Source organism: Pseudophryne corroboree, chromosome 7 (genome assembly GCF_028390025.1).
Source record: "Pseudophryne corroboree isolate aPseCor3 chromosome 7, aPseCor3.hap2, whole genome shotgun sequence".
NCBI classification, from domain to species: Eukaryota; Metazoa; Chordata; class Amphibia; order Anura; family Myobatrachidae; genus Pseudophryne; species Pseudophryne corroboree.
In genome coordinates this window covers 374,456,237-374,478,407 of record NC_086450.1, presented here as the reverse complement: position 1 = coordinate 374,478,407, position 22,171 = coordinate 374,456,237, and the positions used below count along the sequence as shown (strand labels likewise).

Here is a 22,171-nt window from a genome sequence, read left to right as displayed (position 1 = left end):
TCCCTCTATCAGGAGGTCAGATACCCTTTTTGTACTTTTTGGTTTCCATAAACGTGGCTGGCCTGCGAATAAGCAAACCTTGGCCAGATGGATTAGAATGGTGATTGCACAAGCTTATGCGCAGGCTGGGCTCCCGGCTCCTGCTGTTATTAAGGCCCATTCTACTGTTGGACCTTCTTGGGCAGCTCGCCATGGCGCGTCTGCAGAACAGTTGTGCAAGGCGGCTACGAGGTCCTCAGTGAACACGTTCATTAGGTTCTATGCCTTTGATACTTCCGCCTCCCAGGATGCTTCCTTTGGACGCCGGGTTCTCATACCCGCTAAGTTGTGTCCCCTCCCTTGAGGAACTGCTTTAGGACATCCCCGATGTATTCCCTATAGAACACAGTGTACCCCGCTGCAGAAAAGGAGATTTATGGTAGACTTACCATGGTTAAATCTCTTTCTGTGAGGTACACTGGGTTCCACAGGGCGCCTACCCTGACGCACTTAGCTTCTTTGGGTTTGTACGGCATTAGCCACTGGTCCCTTCTCCAGTCGTGAGAACGTGGTTCTATGTGACTAACGTCTGCCTTCTCTTTTACCTGCTTCTGCATTGGACTGGTTAACAAAAACTGAGCTCACAGTGCCTGGAGGCGGGGTTATATAGAGGAGGCCCTGCAATGCATCCTGGGACAGTCTAAAGCTTTAGCCTGTTGGTGCCTCTGGATCAAGATCCATCTCTACACACCTATGTATTCCCTCTGGAACCCAGTGTATCTCGCAGAAAGAGATTTAACCATGGTAAGTCTACCATAACTCTCCTTTTACATGCGTTTGGCTTGAACAAGATAACAACCTCATAATCCTGTTTGGGTGTGTGTGCGGGGGTCTTGTGTTGGGGTAAGCTGAAGAATTTGGTTACTACGTTCCCTCCACCACTGCGGTGAATGGAATTGATTTGCCTGATCTGTGTTATGAATGGAGCAACCCTGCGGCTCTGGCTAGTCAATAAATCCTGTAGATCAGTAACATTAGTAGGTGGCAGTGCAGAATAAAAGCTAGTATGATGCACCTTTGCAATGGTGAAATGTGATGAGTGTGAAGAGACTGTGGTCCAATCCTATTTTATTGAAATCTGATCTGAAAAGCCCATTGAGGGTCAATTACTGATTTTGGAATATGTTTCAGACCAGAGACCAGCCCACTAACGCTGTCTGGCAAACCGCACTCTTGGCAAATGGCAGAGTTGACAGATTGCCAGTCAAGGCCTGATTTTAGTCCATTTTACTCACTTTTGAGTTAACAAGAGGGAATAAGTAGGTAATCCATACTCAGCAGTTGTGGAATTACAAGTCCCAGCATGCAGTGATAGCTATAACAAGAGAGGACATGTGAAAAATGAAACCCACTACAAAGTGATCATTAAAAACTGCGTTCACAGCATATTTATGAATTGAAAATCCATCATAGTAAAAGCAAAAAGGTAGTTGTATGCATGTATAACATTTGCATCCCCTGTCAGCGTTAGTGCCATACCAGCTGGATAGCTACGGGCTGTCTCAGCCTACGGGAAGGGTTTGCAATCTGCTTTTCCGCTTGACCACACCAGTGGTTCATATTTTTTATTGCACAAATATGCTGTAAGTGCGATTTCTAATATCATTTTGTACCAGGTTTCATTTTTCACATTTTCTCTCATTTTTCTGCTACGTTGGGTATCATTTTTTAATAACTACAGGCAGGTCTCAAGAAAGCCTTTCAGCATTGTATGATATCTATGAAGCAGAAATTGCTTTGACATTTACCCAGGAAATATGAGTGAGTAATCACATTACTGGGATCTGCACTGACTCACTTGAGCCTCACAGATAAATGCTCTGTCCAGTATTCAGAGACAAACCTATCTATTCTCAGACCAGTCCCAGGGGTCTTTAAGGTGAAACGGAACCAAAGTCTTGTGGCAAATGCATTTACAGCCATTCATGTTTACAGTTGTGATTTAACTGAAGATTTTTTTTAATACAGTAATACAATAGTGTTATAAAGAGATGTCCTGATAAAGTTATTTTTATTATATAATAACTTACTGACCACTAGGGGCACTGTTGTAGTGTAGGCTAGTGGTTACCAAACATTTTTGAATCACGATGACCTAGAGCAGGGGTGGCCAACCAGTCAGAGGCAAAGAGCCAGAAAAGATATGTAGTCAAGGGCAAGAGCCACTATCAAATGGGGGCGTGGCCTAGTTGTCACAAAGCCACACCCCATTTTTGGGCGCTCACCTTTCGGTATGACGTTTGTAGGAGTATGACCATGTGTCATAACCCCGTTTTTAGTCATGTTGTACAGTGCCACATACATATAATGCCCCAGTACAGTGCCACATACATATAAAAATGCCAAAAAATGGGCGCCTCCACACTGCCAGAAACATATATGTCCCCATGGTGCCAGATACACATATGTCCCCACAGTGCCAGATACACATGTTCCGCTAGTGCCAGATACATATATGCCCATAGTGCCAGATACACATGTCCCCACAGTGCCAGATACATATATGCTCCCAGTGCCAGATACACATGTCTCCACAGTGCCAGGTACACATATGCCCCACAGTGCCAGGTACATATATGCCCCACAGTGCCAAATACATATATGCCCCACAATGACAGATACATATATGCTCAAAGTGCCAGATACACATGTCACCACATTGCCAGATATGCCCCCAGTGCCAGATACACATGCACCCAAAGTGCCAGCTATGCCCTTAGTGCCAGATACTCATGCCCCCACAGTGCCAGCTATGCCTCCAGTGACAGATATGCATGTCCCCACAGTGCCAGCTATGCCCCCAGTGCCAGATATACATGTCCCCCAGTGCCAGATATACATGTCCCCACAGTGCCTGCTATGCCCCCAGTGCCAGATATACATGTCCCCACAGTGCCAGCTATGCCCCCAGTGCCAGATATACATGTCCCCACAGTGCCAGCTATGCCCCCAGTGCCAGATATGCCCCCAGTGTTAGTTATACATGTCCCTACAGTGCCAGCTATGCCCCCAGTGCCAGCTATGCCCCCAGTGCCAGATAGACATGTCCCCACAGTGCCAGCTATGCCCCCAGTGCCAGATATACATGTCCCCACAGTGCCAGCTATGCCCCCAGTGCCAGATACACATATGTCCCCACAGTGCCAGATACATATATGCCCCAAGTGCAAGATACACATGTCCCCCTAGTGCCAGATACATATATGCCCCTAGTGCCAGATACACATGTCCCCACAGTGCTAGATACATGTATGCTCCCAGTACCATATACATATATGCTCCCAGTGCCAGATACATATATGCTCCCAGTGCCAGATACACATGTCCCCACAGTGCCAGGTACACATATGCCCCACAGTGCCAGGTACACATACGCCCCACAGTGCCAGGTACACATATCCCCCACAGTGCCAAATACATATATGCCCCACAGTGCCAGATACATATATGCTCACAGTGGCAGATACACATGTTTTCCCAGTGCCAGATATGCCCCCACAGTGCCAGCTATACCTTTAGTGCCAGATACACATGCTCTCACAATGCCAGATATGCATGTCCCCACAGTGCTAGCTATGCCTCCAGTGCCAGATATACATGTCCCCCCAGTGCCAGCTATGCCCCCAGTGCCAGATATACATGTCCCCACAGTGCCAGCTATGCCCCCAGTGCCAGATATACATGTCCCCCCAGTGCCAGCTATGCCCCCAGTGCCAGATATACATGTCCCCACAGTGCTAGCTATGCCCCCAGTGCCAGCTATGCCTCCAGTGCCAGATATACATATCCCCACAGTGCCAGCTATGCCCCCAGTGCCAGATATACATATCCCCACAGTGCCAGCTATGCCCCCAGTGCCAGCTATGTCCCCAGTTCCAGATATGCCCCCAGTGCCAGATATACATGTCCCCACAGTGCCAGCTATGCCCACAGTGCCAGATATACATGTCCCCACAGTGCCAGCTATGCCCCCAGTGCCAGATATACATGTCCCCACAGTGCCAGCCATGCCCCCAGTGCCAGATATGCCCCCAGTGCCAGATATACATGTCCCCACAGTGCCAGCTATGCCCCCCCCCCCCCCCAGTGCAAGATGCCTCCAAGATTTTTCACGTGCTGCACCACTTCACTGGAATTCCCTACCTCTCCCCCTCAGACTCTCCACCTCTCTACAAAACTTCAAACGGGCTCTCAAGACCCACTTCTTCACCAAACCCAGCCAAATCTCATCCTAACCTTCTGTTCCACGCTCTCTGTGTACCCCATCTGTGTCACCCCTGCCTGTCTACCCCTCCCCTTTAGAATGTAAGCTCTCACGAGTAGGGCCCTCTTCCCTCATGTGCTTATCCTTTTCTTACTTTAATAATCCTCAACTGCACCAAATCCAGCAGTCTTCTGCCACCTGATACTTATTTCAGTGTTATCTGCTGATGTAACTATGTTTATTTACCCTGTACTTGTCCTATATTGTCTTTAACTGTAAGTTGCTGTTTTCCTGTTTGATTATTTGTTTATGCTCTTTGTAATTGGGCGTTGCGGAACCCTTGTGGTGCCATATAAATAAAGGATAATAATAAATAATAATATACATGTCCCGCCCCCATTCCCCCAAGCTGTTCACCGCGATGCTGCTGTTTGTGAGGGGAGGAGAGCGCAGTGTGCACCTCTCCTGCCCCTCAGTTTTCGGCGGCGGTGTCTCTCTTAAATTAGGTGCCGGTTCGTGAGTCAATCAAAGCTTGCAGTCCAGCAGCCAATCAGGAGCCTTAGCTGCCGGTCCACGAGCTCTGATTGAAGAGATACACCGCCGCCGAAGACGAGTGTGTGTGCCAGGCAGCGGTGGCCGGGAGCCGGCCGAACCGCTGACCTAGAGTATCACAATTTTTTTTCACATCATTGCTAGGCCTAAAGTTTCTTTTTGAGAGATTCAGAAAAAAATATTACATTAAGTAAATTGTGTTTAGATGTCATCCTCAGGCTCAGTTATGTGGTGAGGGACTGGATTCACTTCAGTTTGTCCACATATTTTATGATGTGAAGCAGGGCCGGACTGCCCATCTAGCACCTCTGGCATATTCCTGAAGGGCCTATGGTGTGGTGGGCCAGTCCGATCACACAGAGAGTTGGGAAGGCAGTGCGCAGAGCATTGTCCGGCTCTCTGTTCTGTTCCCCTCTACCGAGGTCCCAGTTCCAAAAGAAAAACGGGGGTATGCTGCAAGTCCACGCCCCCTGACTCGCGGAATGTCCCAGTGAGCAGTGTCCGCGCCCCTTTCACATTCACGGTGTGTGCAGCGTGCACATAAGTGTCGAGGCCGAAAAGCAGCCCCAGTCCGTCCCTGATGGGATGCCTCAAGCACTGGTTTTACCTATTACATTGATCATAAATAATTTGAATTGGCCCTGTGGCCTCCAACCTAGGGCACCTCTGAAAGTGCCCTGAGGCATCCAGTTTGGGACCCATTTGTGTAGGCTATAAAACACCTCAGTATTGTGAAAAGATTATCGGATATTGGGGGTAATTCCAAGTTGATCGCAGCAGGATTTTAGTTAGCAGTTGGGCAAAACCATGTGCACTGCAGGGAGGGCAGATATAACATGTGCAGAGAGAGTTAGATTTGGGTAGATTATTTTGTTTCTGTGCAGGGTAAATACTGGCTGCTTTATTTTACACTGCAATTTAGATTTCAGTTTGAACACACCACACCCAAATCTAACTCTCTCTGCACATGTTATATCTGCCTCCCCTGCATGAAGAGTAACTCCCGGCCAGCGCAGCTCCTGCGGCTGGCCGGGAGTTACTCGTCGCTGCCCCAAGTCGCAGCGGCTGCGTGTGACGTCACGCAGCCGCTGCGGCCTGCCACCCGCACGGTCCGGCCACGCCTGCGTTGGCCCGACCACGTCCCGAAAACATCGGCCAAACGCAGCCGTGCCACCCCCTTCCGTCCAGCGACCGCCTCTGTCTGTCAATCAGGCAGAGGCGATCGCTAGGCAACAACTGCCTTCGGCTGTCTGGCATGCGGCGGCGCATGCGCATTTCCGACCCGATCGCTGCGCTGCGAACAACTGCAGCGTGCGATCAGGTTGGAATGACCCCCAATGAGACGTGGTGATTTCTATAGAAATCAGTGTCTTTTTGCACGCACCCGCAGAGCAAGTCTGATGTCCCCCCCCGCATGACTAATTAAGCAATTGGAAGGTTCCATTTAGCTTAATTAGTCCATCACCATCCAAAGCAGTGTTTCTTCCTCCAAAGTCGGGATATAGGGGTCATTCCGACCCGAGCGCTCGCTGCAGTTTGTCGCAGCGCAGCGATTGGGTCGGAACTGCGCTTACGCCGGCGCACTGCGGCGCCGGTGCATGGCAGTCGTCGTTGCCTAGCGATTGCCTCTGAGACAGAGGCGGTCGCTGGACGGGAGGGGGCTGGACGGCGGCATTAAGCCGCCATTTAGGGGGAGCAGTCCGGCCAACGCAGGCGTGACTGGACCGTTGGGGGGGGGGCCGCGGCGGCTGCGTTACGTCTCATCGTTGGGGGGGGGCGGCAATCGGCAGCGACGAACAACTCCCGGCCAGCCGCAGGAGCTGCGCTGGTTTGGAGTTACTCCAGAAATACAAAAGCATCACCGCTGTGCGATGCTTTTGTATTTGTGCGGGGGGGGGGGCGGACTGACATGCGGGGCGGACTAGCCCTGTGCTGGGCGTCCCCCCGCATGTCAGGGAAGATGATCGTAGCTGTGCTAAATTTAGCACAGCTACGATCAACTCGGAATGACCCCCCATGGTTTTCTGCAGTACAGGGTTTGTAGGTATGGGATGCCGTCAATTTACCACCAATCAAAATCCCGACGGTCGAAATCTCGACAGCAATTGACCGACGGTCAAAATCCAGACAAGGACAAAATCCCGACATGAACAAAATACCGACATTTAAAATACAGACAAGGTCAAAATACCGACATGTAAAATTCCGACAGGTCAAAATGCCGACATGAGTTTTTCATTGAAACCGACTTGTTCATACTTTACCATCCCAGTGGACCTGGAGGGGGAATATACAGGTTGAGTATCCCATATCCAAATATTCCGAAATACGGAATATTCCGAAATACGGACTTTTTTGAGTGAGAGTGAGATAGTGAAACCTTTGTTTTTTGATGACTCATTGTACACAAACTTTGTTTAATACACAAAGTTATAAAAAATATTGTATTAAATGACCTTCAGGCTGTGTGTATAAGGTGTATATGAAACATAAATGCATTCTGTGCTTAGACTTAGGTCCCATCACCATGATATCTCATTATGGTATGCAATTATTCCAAAATACGGAAAAATCCGATATCCAAAATACATCTGGTCCCAAGCATTTTGGATAAGGGATACTCAACCTGTAATAGTGTGCCGAGCGCAGCGAGGCACAGTGCCCGAAGCATGGCGAGCGCAGCTGTACACTTATATGGTGTCCATGTCGACCTATGTCGACACACACAAAACCAATGAAAACCGCATGTCGGTATTTTGACCTGTCGGCATTTTACATGTCGGTATGTTGACCTTGTCTGTATTTTAAATGTCGGTATTTTGTCCATGTCGGGATTTTGACCTTGTCGGGATTTTGACCATCGGTCAGTTGCTGTTGGGATTTTGACCTTCGGGATTTTGATTGGAGGTATTTCATACCGATCCCGTAGGTATATGTGAGTGTGTGTAGTTTGTGTGAACAGTTTGCACATTTGGCGCACAGCCCAAAAAGGTGTGTGTTTTTGCTGGCAAGGGGCATGGCCACACAATAGTAAGCCCAATTCCAATTACGCCACACAGTACTGCAACTTCATTCACATTTGATCATGCGATAGTGTTCATAATTCATATTACATCCCACAGTAGTATCACTTTATCTTATAAACGTTACTCCTCACAGTAGAGCCCCTTATTCACATTACATCACACCCTATTGCTCTTTATTCACATTTGACGACACAGTAGTGCCCTTTCTATATGCAACGCCACATAGTAGAGCACCTTATACACATAATGCCACACATTAGTAATGCATGTATACACATAATTCCACACAGTAATGCCCCTTACACATATGAGACACATTATTAATGTCCTTATAAACATAATGTGCCTTACACATTATGACAACCTTTATTAATGCCCTTTTACACATAATGTCCCTTACACATAAGCTGCACATTATTAATACCCTTATACACATAATGACACACATAGTGCCCCCTGCACATTTGCTGCACATTATTAGTGCCCCTATACACATAATGACACACATACAGTAGTACCCTTTTACACATATGCCGCACATTATTAATGCCTTTATACACATAATGACACGCATAGTACCCCTTACACATATGTTGCACATTATTAATGCATTTTTATGTGACACACATAATGCTCCTTACACATATTCCGAACACTACTGCACAACCAACCCACTCACATGCACACTGCAATCACACTGCCACTAACACTGTGACCTCTGCCTCTGCTTGGATACAGATGTGTCCTCATAAATATTGCCTCAATACTAACATCTGGCACCTTTTTTTAATTAAAATGCATTTTATTTGCATTGCTATGTGGCTAGGATGCACAAGCAGCTTCTGCTGATTAAAATGATATGCAGCATGCCTATATACTGTGAGACTGTAGCTGTTTCTGCATATGAAATGCTACACACAGAATATAGGCATGCCGCATATAATTTTAATCAGCAGAAGCTGCTGATGCCCCTAGGCATATCAAATGCCCTAGGCAATTGCCTAGTTTGCCTATGCCTATGGCCGGCTCTGCATGCAGGAGTTGTCTGTGAACACCTTATGCCTCCTGCAGTATTAGCATATATCCGCACAGCGGGGGTAAATCCAAGTTGATCGCAGCAGGAAACTTTTTAGCAGTTGGGCAAAACCATGTGCACTGCAGGGGAGTCAGATATAACGTGCAGAAAGAGTTAGATTTGGGTGGGTTATTTTATTTCTGTGCATGCTTTATTTTTACACTGCAAATTAGATTGCAGATTGAACACACCACACCCAAATCTAACTCTCTCTGCACATGTTAAATCTGCCTCTCCCCTGCAGTGCACATGGTTTTGCCCAATTGCTAACTAAATTCCTGCTGCGATCAACTTGGAATTACCCCCAGCATCTGCATCCAAAGACGCACATGCTGTGCTTACTACGTCCATCTCTAAATCAGGCCCTATGGAGTATATTTACTAAAGTGCGGATTTATAGAAGTTGTGATTTTGTCCATAGCAACCAATCAGATTCTAGCTATTATCTTCTAGATGGTGCTAGATAAATGAGAAGTAGAATCTGATTGGTCGCTATAGGCAACATGACTTCTGAAAAACGCACTTTAGTAAATATTTCCCTGTGTATCTACATTTTTGTTAACAGCTTATATTACTAATGTTTAATTGTGCTTCTCACCCACACATATTGGAGCCACTTATTCAGTGAATATGGAAGTGCCTCAGTAATGACAGATGTTCTTAGTGAATCATTGGACTATGTTCTCATAAATATATATTGGCAGTATTCTCATAAACATTCTATAAACTGACAGCATGTACTGTGCCAGTATATGCAGGGCTGGCGCTACCATTAGGCAGCTTTAGGCAGCTGCCTATGAGCGCCGGCCACTGGAGGGCGGCACACCCCTCCTGAATTAGTTTTACCTAAAATCAAGTTGTGCAGGGCTGGCTAGCGGCGGCCGCAGCGCCGGTCTAGCCAGCCGCCCGCAGCCAGCGCTATCAGTGCTATCAGTCACCCCTGGCCAGGGTGAACTGCGTCTGCCGCGCCCGCGCCCCCTCTGATGACGGACCCCGGCAACAAGCAGCAGCATGATGCTGCTGTGTCCTAAATTCGGGCAGGCAGCAGCATCATCCTCTCCCTCCTCCCCCCTCCCCCTGCAGTTGTAGGCACGGAGGTCCGATCGCTGCCCACAGCCTTCCATGCTCCTTTAGCCGTCCTTCGCCATTTCCCACCAGCTGTTGGCCGCCCTCCTGCTGATGGCACCCTTGTAGTTACCTGACCCTGGCCGGCTCCACCTCCTGCCACTGCATGCTCAGTGTACAGAGAGTAGTGCTGCCATGGAACCGCACATATACAGTATATGCTAAAGGTCAGAATGTGGGACCCCCTGGGCTATCCATTTCACTATCCATGTAGATGTAATGGGAATACCAGATTCTGAACTTGAGCATATACAGTATATTTATATATACAGTGCTCTGATGACCACCGCTGCTGCCGCCATATCGTATTCTCGCTTCTGACCGCAGCGTTACTATTTTAAATCTGCCGTGGACCACTCATGATTGGCTGCCGGTCCGCGGCAGATTTGAAATAGTAGCGCCGTGGTCTTAGGAGCCGCTGTGCCGCCGACCACAGTAGGGCGAAGGGGTCACTAAAAGACCCCCTCTCGGGCGGGGACACATAGAAGGACTTACTCACTGCCATTCAGTGGCTGCTTGAGAGCAGAGACGGATGCGGAATAAGCAAGACATGGTAAGGCAGGGAACATTAGCGGGAGGAGCAGAGTGGAGACCGTGGACACGGGGAGGAGCTGCCCCCACAACTAGCCGCCCTGACTGAGAGAGGGGTACACGGTCCGGACAGCAAGGCCGGAAGAAACGCCGCACCGCAGCTACCAGCGAGCACCATGGCGGACAAGGAGGGAGGGTAAGTGTGGACTGTGAAGAAAGTTTCCGTCTCTTGTGCAGGAAACTCTAGAGGTTGAGACCACAGCCGCCCGGCCAGATAAGGAGGAGCGTCAGTGTGTGGCACCCTTGGTGCCCGTCTTCATCACCCAGCGTCCCGCAGAGTGGCAAAGGTTCCATGCATCTCACCCTGTGCTGTTCCCTCTTTTTCCCCTGTCTCTCTCTCTTTCTCCCCGGCTCTTCTCCTTGTCTTTGCGTCTCTCTCCCTGTGTCTCTTTCCCTGTCTCCCTCTCTGCGTCTCTTTCCCTCTCACTGTCTCCCCCTTTCCCTCGCTTCTCTCTCTCCCCATCTGTCTCTCTCTCGCCTCTCTCTCCCTGTCTCTCTCCCTCCCCTCTCTCCCTGTCTCTATTTTCCTTTCCCTGTCTATGTGTCCCTGTCTCTCTTCCTTTCCATCTCTCTCCCTCGCTTCTCTCTCTCCTCATCTGTCTCCCTCTCCCTGTCTCTCTCCCGCGTCTCTTTCCCCGTCTCTTTCTCTCCCTGTCTCTCTCCCTGTCTCTCTTCCTTTCCCTGTCTGTGTCCCCATCTCTGTCTCCCTCTCCCTGTCCCTCTTCCACATCTCTCTTTCCCCCTCTCTTTCTCTCCATCTGTCTCTCTCCCTCGTCTCTCTCTCCGTCTTTCTCCGTTTCCCTGTGTCCCTGTATCTCTCCCTGTCTCTGCATCTCTCTCCCTCTCCCTCGCTTCTCTCCCTGTCTCTCGCTGTCTCTCTCTCTTGTCTCTCTCACCCCCTCCCTGTGTCCCTGTCTCCCTCTCCCTGTCTCTGCATATATCTCTCTCCCCTCCCTCGCCCCTCTCTCCCCATCTCTGTTTCTCTCGTCTCCCTCATCTCTCTCTCCCTCGTCTTTCTTTCCCTCGTCCATCTCTCTCTTGTCGCCCTCTCTCCCTTCCCTCCCTCATCTCTCTCTCTCTCCCTCCCTCGTCTCTCTCTCTCCCTCGTCTCTCTCCCCCCCCCCTCGTCTCTCTCTCTCCCCCTCGTCTCTCTCTCTCCCTCGTCCATCTCTCTTGTCTCCTCTCTCTTGTCTCCCTCCCTCGTCTCTCTCCCTCCCTCGTCTCTCTCCCTCTCCCTCGTCTCTCTCTTTCTCCCTCGTCTCTCTCTCTCTCTCTCCCTTGTCTCTCTTCCCCTCTCCCTCATCTCTCTCTCTCCCTCGTCTCTCTTCCCCTCTCCCTGTCTCTCCTTCTCCTTGTCTTTGCGTCTCTCTCCCTGTGTCTCTTTCCCTGTCTCCCTCTCTGCGTCTCTTTCCCTCTCACTGTCTCCCCCTTTCCCTCGCTTCTCTCTCTCCCCATCTGTCTCTCTCTCGCCTCTCTCTCCCTGTCTCTCTCCCTCCCATCTCTCCCTGTCTCTATTTTCCTTTCCCTGTCTATGTGTCCCTGTCTCTCTTCCTTTCCATCTCTCTCCCTCGCTTCTCTCTCTCCTCATCTGTCTCCCTCTCCCTGTCTCTCTCCCGCGTCTCTTTCCCCGTCTCTTTCTCTCCCTGTCCCTCTCCCTGTCTCTCTTCCTTTCCCTGTCTGTGTCCCCATCTCTGTCTCCCTCTCCCTGTCCCTCTTCCACATTTCTCTTTCCCCCTCTCTTTCTCTCCATCTGTCTCTCTCCCTCGTCTCTCTCTCCGTCTTTCTCCGTTTCCCTGTGTCCCTGTATCTCTCCCTGTCTCTGCATCTCTCTCCCTCTCCCTCGCTTCTCTCCCTGTCTCTCACTGTCTCTCTCTCTTGTCTCTCTCACCCCCTCCCTGTGTCCCTGTCTCCCTCTCCCTGTCTCTGCATATATCTCTCTCCCCTCCCTCGCCCCTCTCTCCCCATCTCTGTCTCTCTCGTCTCCCTCATCTCTCTCTCCCTCGTCCATCTCTCTCTTGTCGCCCTCTCTCCCTTGCCTCTCTCTCTCATCCCTCCCTCATCTCTCTCTCTCTCTCCCTCCCTCGTCTCTCTCTCTCCCTCGTCTCTCTCTCTTCCCCCCTCGTCTCTCTCTCTCTCCCTCGTCTCTCTCTCTCCCTCGTCCATCTCTCTTGTCTCCTCTCTCTTGTCTCCCTCCCTCGTCTCTCTCCCTCCCTCGTCTCTCTCCCTCTCCCTCGTCTCTCTCTCTCTCCCTCGTCTCTCTCTCTCTCTCCCTTGTCTCTCTTCCCCTCTCCCTCATCTCTCTCTCTCCCTCGTCTCTCTTCCCCTCTCCCTGTCTCTCTCCCTGTCTCTGCGTCTCTCCCTCTCTACCTCACTTCTCTCTCTCCTTATCTCTGTCTCTCTCTCTCTCCCTCCCTCGTCTCTTTCTCTTTCCCAGTCTCTCTCGCTCTCTCCCTCTCCCTGTCTCCCTCTCTCTGTCTCTGTGTCTCACACAGTAGGAAGGGGGACATAGCTCAGAAAAGGAGGAAGAGGGTGATATCACTCACACAGGGCAAGGAGTCAGTAAAATACAAATAATTTTTTGCAAGGGGGGGGCACAACATTTTTCTTGCCCCTGGCAATTGTGCTGAAGTTACGCCACTGCATACCCCTGCTGCCATTCTCTCTACCTAGTCCCTACTGTATGCCCTTGCTATCCCACTCTCTGTCACTCTCCCTGTCCCTATGTCCCTGCTGTCACTTTCCATGTCCCTCTGTCACTCTTCCTGTCTCTATGTCCCTGCTGTCACTTTACCTGTCGCTCTGTCACTCTCCCTGTCCCTATGTCCCTGCTATCACTTTCCCTGTCCCTCTGTCACTCTCTCTGTCCCTATGTCCCAGCTGTCACTCTCCCTGAATTTTGTCTCATTCCATGTGGCATAATGTTAATTTTGGCTCATTCATTTTGCTATAATGTGAATTTCGGCTCATTCTGTGTGCTATAATGTGAATTTTGGCTCATACCGTGTGCTATATTGTGAATTTCAACTCATTTTGTGTGCTATAATGTGAATATCGCCTCATTCATTGTGCTATAATGTGAATTTCGGCTCATACCGTGTGCTATATTGTGAATTTCAACTCATTTTGTGTGGTATAATGTGAATTTTAGCTCATTCAGTGTGCTATAATGTGAATTTCAGCTCATTCTGTGTGCTATAATGTGAATTTTGGCTCATTCTGTGTGCTATAATGTGAATTTCTGTTCATACCGTATGCTATAATGTGAATTTCGGCTCATACCGTGTGGTATAATGTGAATTTCGGCTCATACCATGTGCTATAATGTGAATTTCAGCTCATACTGTGTGCTATAATGTGAATTTCGGCTCATACTGTGTGGTATAATGTGAAAGGGGCACCAGTACAAGATAGTATAAGGGGCCCTACTATTGTGGTGCATAATGTGTATAAGGGGTAAATGGTGTTGTAAACTACACTGAAGGACACCCCCCCTTTTGAGTGACCACGCCCCCTTTCCCAGAAGTGCGCAAATAATTGCAATCATCACATTTCCATACCCCCACTTCAAAATTTCCACTTCGACCACTATATATATATATATATATATATATAATGGAAAAAAAGCTGCGGCACTCAAGGTCTTGTAACAGGCAATGTTCCACCAATGTTTCGGGGTATAATGTATAGGGGGCATTACTTTATGGCATATAGTGTTATAAGGGGCACTATTACTGTGTGGCATAATGTGTATAAGGAGTACTACTGTGTGGCAGGACGTGAATGGACTCTACTGTGTGGTTTAATGCAAGTGGACTCTACTGTGGTGTAATGTGAATAAGGGGTACTACTGTGTGATGTAACATGAATAAGAGGCACTACTGTGTGACGCAACATCAATAAGAGGCACTACTGTAACGTAACGTGAATAAGGGGAGGGGGGGTAGGCTTAAGTTTTGCCTAGGGTGCCGAGAAACCTTCCACCGGCCCTGAGTATATGACACTTTTCTTACTAGATGATGCATATATCCAGTATCTACACAGAAATGCCACTCGCCAATGGCTGCAAGAGTATTGGCAGCTGCTAAATAGCGCTACAGCTACAATTATGTATGCTGCTACCTTATGTATCAAGGGTTTCCCTCAGATCAGGCTGAAACATCTTTTCCTTCTGTACTATGTAATTGTATTTTATTTCTACATGGTCCACTCAGGTTAAAGCGCTGTGTAGTATATTGGCACTTTATACATAAAAGTAATATACTTAAGGGTAATAATACAATTTTTGGACTAGATATTTCTTCAGTTCCTTTGGTAATTTTTGCAATTCTTTGGATTTTTTGGGTTGTTCATGGAAAAATCTGCATTTTCAGTACAACATGTAGATTTACAATACTGTCATTTATCACTTATAGGAAGAATGCAAACAGATTTTGGCTCAGCAGAAGTCGAACTCCCAGTCGGACTCTCACGATGATGAAATCTCTCCACCGCCTCCAAATCCAGTGGTGAAGGCCCGGCGTAGGCGAGGAGGTGTCAGTGCAGAAGTGTACACTGAAGAAGATGCGGTCTCCTATGTTAGGAAGGTAATATATACTCAGACAGGATGGGCGGAGTACCCCATGTGCTCTCACTTACAAATGATGTGCATTAAGGTGCTGTAAAATGATGTGCATTCAGGTGCTGACCAATGAAATGGAAACCATAACTTGTCTTATTATTGCTCCTAAACAGATTTCATTGCTATAATACACATAAGGCACCTTTTCTATTTTATACTTACTAGTTTTTATGGATCCGTCATAGCAGGGTCGCTAATTATCATGCATGGCATTGCAGGTTTTTTCCCCTGTCTCATCTCTGTACCCCTCATCCCCATGTCTCTCATCTCTGTCCCCCATCCAACTCCCTGTCTCTAATTCTGTCCCCCTCACTCCATCAATCTCCATGTTTTTCATTTCGGCCCTTCTCATCTCTCGCCTTCCTGTTTCTTATCTCTATTCCTCTGACCTCCTCTATTCCCTGTCTCTCAGCTATGTTCCCCTACCTCCCCTTCTCCCGGTCTCTCATCTCTGCACCCTTCCCCTTCCCCATCTCTCATTTCTATCCCTCTAGCTCCCTTTCTCTCTTCTCTGTTCCCCTCACCCCCCACCCTTTTCCTTGTCAGTATTTTTGCCTCCTTTACCCCCTGTCTCCCTGTATCTCATCTTTATCCCCCTTATCCCCTCTATTTCCCTGCATCTCATCTCTTTTCCCCTCATCCCGTCTCTCATCTCTGTCCCCCCCCCCCCCCCCCCCCCCCCCTCCCCATTTCCCCATCTCTCATTCCCATCCTTAATGTCAGTTTACTGTCCACAATTCCCCCTGTGGCATGGGAGGGAAGGGTGCTGTCAGGACAGGTCTGTTCCCTGCACCTCCTCCCACCCAGTGGACCATCCCTGAGGGGAGGAGACAGAAGTGAGACTGTGTCTGGAAGTCTTCTTGCCAGTTGACAGCTGTGAGGGGAGAGAGGGGCGGTGCCTCCCTGCAGCAAGATATAGTATGCTATAGGTGATTATATAATAAATATTCGATTAATATATTTATATGTAATTTAGTTGTTATAGTGTTCCCTATATATTCACAGTGTAAAACTAGAAAGCGTTTCATCACTGAGAATTTAGAGATTAGATTAACATCTTCACATTCCTTAGATATTGTTACACCACAGGGGCATTTTCATCTGACTAAATTCAGGTTTTGCTGTTCCTATGTAACCTCATTGGTTTCCTAATACTAAAGATCTGTTCAACCAACTTCACCTCCATCATAAATGCTTAATCCGACAAGACAAAACACATTGATCACAGTACTGTAAAAATATTCAAATTGCTTTTTTCTTGATTGAAAAAAAAAAGTGCTACCATTTCTCATTGCTGCACTGATGGGCCATTAATCTGGCTTTTGCTACAGCTAGGTGGAAGGATACCTTTAAGAGCTGCTTAACCCCTGTCACTGAAGAGCAATCTTTTAATCACCTCAGGATATTGCTTTTGTCTAGAGAGGAAGGATGCATAGTTTCTCAGACAGTGAGAATTGGATGTCGTTAGTAGTCGGATGATCTTCGTGCATGTTGGCATAGAGCTGGTTGCCTCCGGGGCATATAGGTATTAAGGGCAGGTGGCGTCTGATTGAAATATTCAAGTAAAAACAAGTCAAGTATCCCTGAACATATCTGTGCACTAGACCTCTGGGTTATCTCTCAGGTTTGGAAATGTAATGCATTTTAATACATCTGTAACAGAATATATGTTACTGGCCATAGTTTGCTGAGTACTGTATGTTGGAATATGGGCGTATAGGACCTAATTTAGGTTGGATCGCAATACGCGATCCAACCGCAAAAACTGATAGAGGATGCGGGCGCATACACAGGATGGGCGCATGCGCAGGCCCGTCCTGCGTATGCGTCCGCATTATCTGCCAATCAGGCAGATTCGTTTATGGGGCAGGGGGAGCGGCAACGCTCCATTTCTGAGACGGAGCGTTGCGGGGGCGGCGATGGAGAAATGGTGGGCGTGATCGTTGCGGCTGCGTGACGTCACATGCATCCTCTGCGATCAGAAATATGGTGGCGGGCAGGAGGCTACCTCATTTTTAGCGATCACGCTGAAATTGCGATCCTTACTGAATCAGGTCCATAGAGCAATGCATTTACTCAATAGCTGGATTGCAACTTGTAGATACCATGCGGAAGGCAGATAGAGAAATGGGTACTCAGTGCTCTGGTTCGGATCTGTACATCCTATATAATAAAAGGCTAACGCTGCCGTTCACATCTATGGGGGGAATTTAAGTGTTTTGCACGCCGGCAGGACACTACATGACCCCTACGGAGCAATTTAAGTATTGCTCTGTTTGGACGTGCACAGCCGCCGGTGCTCACATTACTGTTATATTTTGACGGGCTGATAACTAGTTTAGTTGTATTCTCCAGATAATGCATTATTGGGCATGTGGACCAGGTCTACTACGTTATACCGGCAAACGGGATCCCGACGCCCAGCATACCGGCGCCAGGATCCCGACCGCCGGCATGCAGGCAGTGGGGTGAGCGCAATAGAGCCCCTTGCGGGCATGGTGGTGCGCACCACACTATTTATTTATTCAATAGTTGTCGGTATCCCGCCGGGATCCCGACAGCCGGCATATCAGATGCCTCCCATGTGGTCCATATTTCACAATCTTTTGTAGATAATAATCTTAAACTTTTTACATCCCAAATTTCACCTACATAATTTCAAAATCTGTGTTTAATATGCTGTAATATCTAGTTAGCTTTATGAAAAATCACTTAAAAATTACTTTTTTAAAAGTCTGAAAATAACTACTACCTTTTTATCAGGGACGTGTGATGAGCAAAATGGCTCAGGAGTCACTGGCATGCTCCAGAGCTAGATTTACACGCAATATATGAGCTAGAGGGTACACCTGGGCATTATACACTGGTGCAGCAGTATAAACTTCTGAAAATTTGGTGAGTTTTGATCAGAGATGTGCGGGAAAGATCCATAGACTTTATACTCCAGAGTTTTGTCTATAAAAAATGATTAGCATAATGCAAAGAAGATATTTCAAACGTATTCTTTGTATTTTTCATATACCCTCCACCCCCCAAATAAAAAAAATAAAAAAATAAAAAATGTAAATAAAAAAAAAATATGTAAAACAATTCCTGTGCACATACTTGTACTCGCCCCTAGCACCATTTTAAGCCTCCACAGTAATGCCCCTGACACCGTAATAAGTCCCCACAGTAATGCCCCTGACACCATATTATGCCTCCACAGTAATACCCTTGTCACCATATAATGCCCCCACAGTTATGCCCATCACCATATTATTCTCACAGCGAGGGCCACTGTTTGTGCTTGCCCTCTTCAAACTATTGAAACTGTCCATCCCAAAATGGCCACCGCCTCCTAAAGCATTTTTAAAAGCTGTTTCCCCTGAGGCGGTGGCCATTTTGGGAGGGATATTTTCAATAGTGTTCCATATGGAATACGGTCTGCTGCACTGACGCTGTGTGACATTATGACATCACGCCACGCAGTACAATATACTTTATTGTACAACCGTGACCCTCTCATTAGCCTGGGACAGTTGTCCCCACAGTACTACCTTGATGGCGGCCCTGTAGACATATGTTTTTTACATGGGGCAATTCAGTTGAATGCGTTATTGAATAGTGAAGGAAGTACCTGGAGTTATTCAATTGGACACACTGTAAATCAGCGACTAGAGGATTTCCGCTCACATCCTCCTGAGTTGTGAGCAGAAATCTGACAAAACTAGTGCCACAATGCTAGTTGTGTGCTTACCGCATGCGCTAATAGTACCGCACCTGGCACTTATGTTGGAAAATGCCATTATTTGCTACTAAACGCCACCCAATAGGTACGTTACAATGCGTCTACCGACTTAAGTGGTAGGTGCGACACAGACCGCCCCGGGACCGCTTTCCTGGCACTATTCAACATTGCATTGAATTGAATAGCGAGTCGAGCAGTTCAGTTGTAAAAGCCTATTTGCAAGTGAACTTTCCAAATTTTTTCGGGCGTTAATGGAACCCACATTTAATTGAATTTGGGCCTAATTGTGCTTGGGTATTGGCATGTTAGCTTTCTAATCAAGCTGGCAGTGAAGGGGTTTCTATGTAATGGTCAGTAACTGAAACCAAAGGAGCCTGTTCATTTTCCTTTGAGAAAGAAGCCAGAAAGATATAGTGATACCCCGTTTAATTATATTTTACAGCAAGGTAATATTCATGTGTAGTCAGAAACAGTAAAGTCATGGTTTTCTTCTGAGAAATAAATTGCGTGCTGGTGAAAAATAATTTATATTTAATCCTTCAGATCTTCATTCTATCCTTGTGTGAGATGAGAGGTTCTGGCCTTTTGTCAGTTTGGACGTGTCTTACATTCTTCACAGAATCGCTTTGGGATTCCATGCCAGGCACATGAACTTAATAGTGCTGTGTGGGCTTGTATTTCCACAGGTTATCCCAAAGGACTACAAGACGATGACTGCCCTGGCCAAGGCCATCTCAAAGAACGTGCTCTTTGCCCATCTTGATGACAACGAGAGGAGGTATGAGGCATGGTTATTGCTGCGGTGTAGAGAGATATTAGGCCTGATGACTATAATGAGTGCATATACAGTTATAAAAATTGTAATAATAATATTATGTTATAGAGGAAAATGGGAAATATGAAATGTAAACTGTGCAATTTCCTGCTACATCTGGTAAACGTGTGACAACTAGATTTATATAGGGAGTTCCTGGTGATAATAAAAAAATTAATGACTTATATGTTAGGAATACTGCAAATTCCCAATGTCATCATACACCATCATACAATGCCTGGGAACCAGGAGGGTGAGATTACGGTAACAAATTCCAAGCAGCAACATATCCGCCGGTTTTAGTAAATACTGCTGACAGAGGGAACTTCCCTAAAAGTGAGGAGGGGGGGGGGGGGGGGGGGGGAATCACAGATTCCGAGGTCAGACAGTCATGAGACAGAGTTCATGAATAGTAGCAGGAGGGGAGACAATTTCATCATAGCACCCACACACCAACAGGATGACACAAACATAGGAATTGCTAGGGAAGTGTAGTTCAACGGTCACTGCCCCAGGTCTAGCTAGTACATCTGTGTCTACTGTACATCTTTTTATGTCTGTAGCCGCCTGGCTGGCGACAGTCCGAGAGTGATAGCTTTCACAAGCTGCCTTTAATGGCCGCCGAAATGGAGACTTGCAGCGATGGAGAGTATAATACAGACGTCTGTTGTCAACTCTGCCCTGAGATTCCTCATAAACACTGTCAGGCTCTCAGGATATTTGTGGTGCAAAATGCAAGCAAAGCTATATGGTTGTCTTTCTCTGACTGTAAAATGTCATTACAGGGCTGCAGGAATGAAGTTATTTTATCTGTCAGTCTTCCAATAGTATAGAAATCATTAACTCGTTGAACTTGTCCCATATGTCACAGTGTACTATATTGTTGCTGATTATCAAGGCAAATGGCATGTGCAGGCCTGTGTAATAAGATAAGCGACGGGATGTAATGGAGTCCGAGATGGCCGGAAGTGCGGGATTCTGGACGATCTCGGACGTTTTTTTAAAGCGGCAATCACTTACAAGGCAAAATCATGCCTTGTAAGTGATTGCATCTTTAAAAAAACGTCCAAGATCAGCCGGCATCCCGCACCTCCGGCCATCTTGGACTCCATTGCATACCGCTGCAGGCATTGTGTATTGTATTGGAAGCAGCGTGGCACACATAATGGGCCTAATTCTGAGTTGATCGCAGCAGCAAGTTTGTTAGCAATTGGGCAAAACCATGTGCACTGCAGGGGGGACAGATATAACGTGCAGAGAGAGTTAGATTTGGGTGGGGTGTGTTCAATCTGCAGTCTAAATTGCAGTGTAAAAATAAAGCAGCCAGTATTTACCCTGCACAGAAACAAAAGAACCCACCCAAATCTAACTCTCTCTGCACATGTTATATCTGCCCCCCCTGCAGTGCACATGGTATTTCCCAACTGCTAAAAAATGTCCTGCTGCGATCAACTTGGAATTACCCCCCAATATAAGGGCGATGTTTTAGTTAAGTTTGGTCTTACTTTTGTGTTGGTTGTATTTCTATAGAATGTGCTGTCTTTTTAGATTGTATCCAGATGATAGGTCGACCCCAAATGGTCGATGTGCATTAGGTTGACAGGTACAAAAGGTCGACATGTAAAAGAGTGGGGATTTTTAGTAGGGCAAAAGTGAAAAAACACTGCAAAAACAACAACTTGTTTTGACCATTTTGTGTCAACCATTTACTGTGTGACCTTGTCAACCTTTTCCATGTTGCCCATTTGGGGTCGACCTATTGACTGTAGACCTTTTGATCTGTTAAACCAAACCCCTTTAGATAAGCCCGATTATTTTAAAAACTGCTCTCAGAAATCACGTGTGAATGAGGAAATTATTTTTCTTTTATTTTTTTAAATGTACTATGTAATTAGTATTAGGCCTTATACAAAAGTCATGTGCTGCTCTCAGATACTCTGAAGGGGAAAACAGAAGGCAGGAAGGTCTGCAGCCGTTAAAATGGCCTGTGGGCCAATAAGCATCAGTTCAACTGGTCATTTCATATTACACATATTATTACTTTTTCTCTAATGTCCTAGTGGATGCTGGGGACTCCGTAAGGATCATGGGGATAGACGGGCTCCGCAGGAGACATGGGCACTTTAAAAAATAATTTAGATTCTGGTGTGCACTGGCTCCTCCCTCTACGCCCCTCCTCCAGACCTCAGTTTGATACTGTGACCAGACGAGCTGGGTGCTGTTCAGTGAGCTCTCCTGAGTTTGCTGAGAGAAAGTATTTTGTTAGGTTTTTTATTTTCAGGGAGCTCTGCTGGCAACAGACTCCCTGCATCGAGGGACTGAGGGGAGAGAAGCAGCCCTACTCTCTGAAGCTAGGTCCTGCTTCTTAGGCTACTGGACACCATTAGCTCCAGAGGG

General features: G+C 47.2%; 1 protein-coding gene across 4 annotated transcripts in view; it reads left to right on the top strand.

Moving 5' to 3' along the window:
• Window positions 1-22,171, top strand: part of PRKAR1B (protein kinase cAMP-dependent type I regulatory subunit beta) — a 428,398-nt gene that overhangs the window by 101,861 nt on the left and 304,366 nt on the right. For all 4 annotated transcript variants that reach the window (XM_063934515.1, XM_063934516.1, XM_063934517.1 and 1 more), the window contains 2 exons: window positions 15,025-15,195; window positions 19,647-19,738. In XM_063934515.1, coding sequence (XP_063790585.1) covers window positions 15,025-15,195; window positions 19,647-19,738 — 263 coding nt within the window. The remainder of the gene's footprint in view (window positions 1-15,024; window positions 15,196-19,646; window positions 19,739-22,171) is intronic.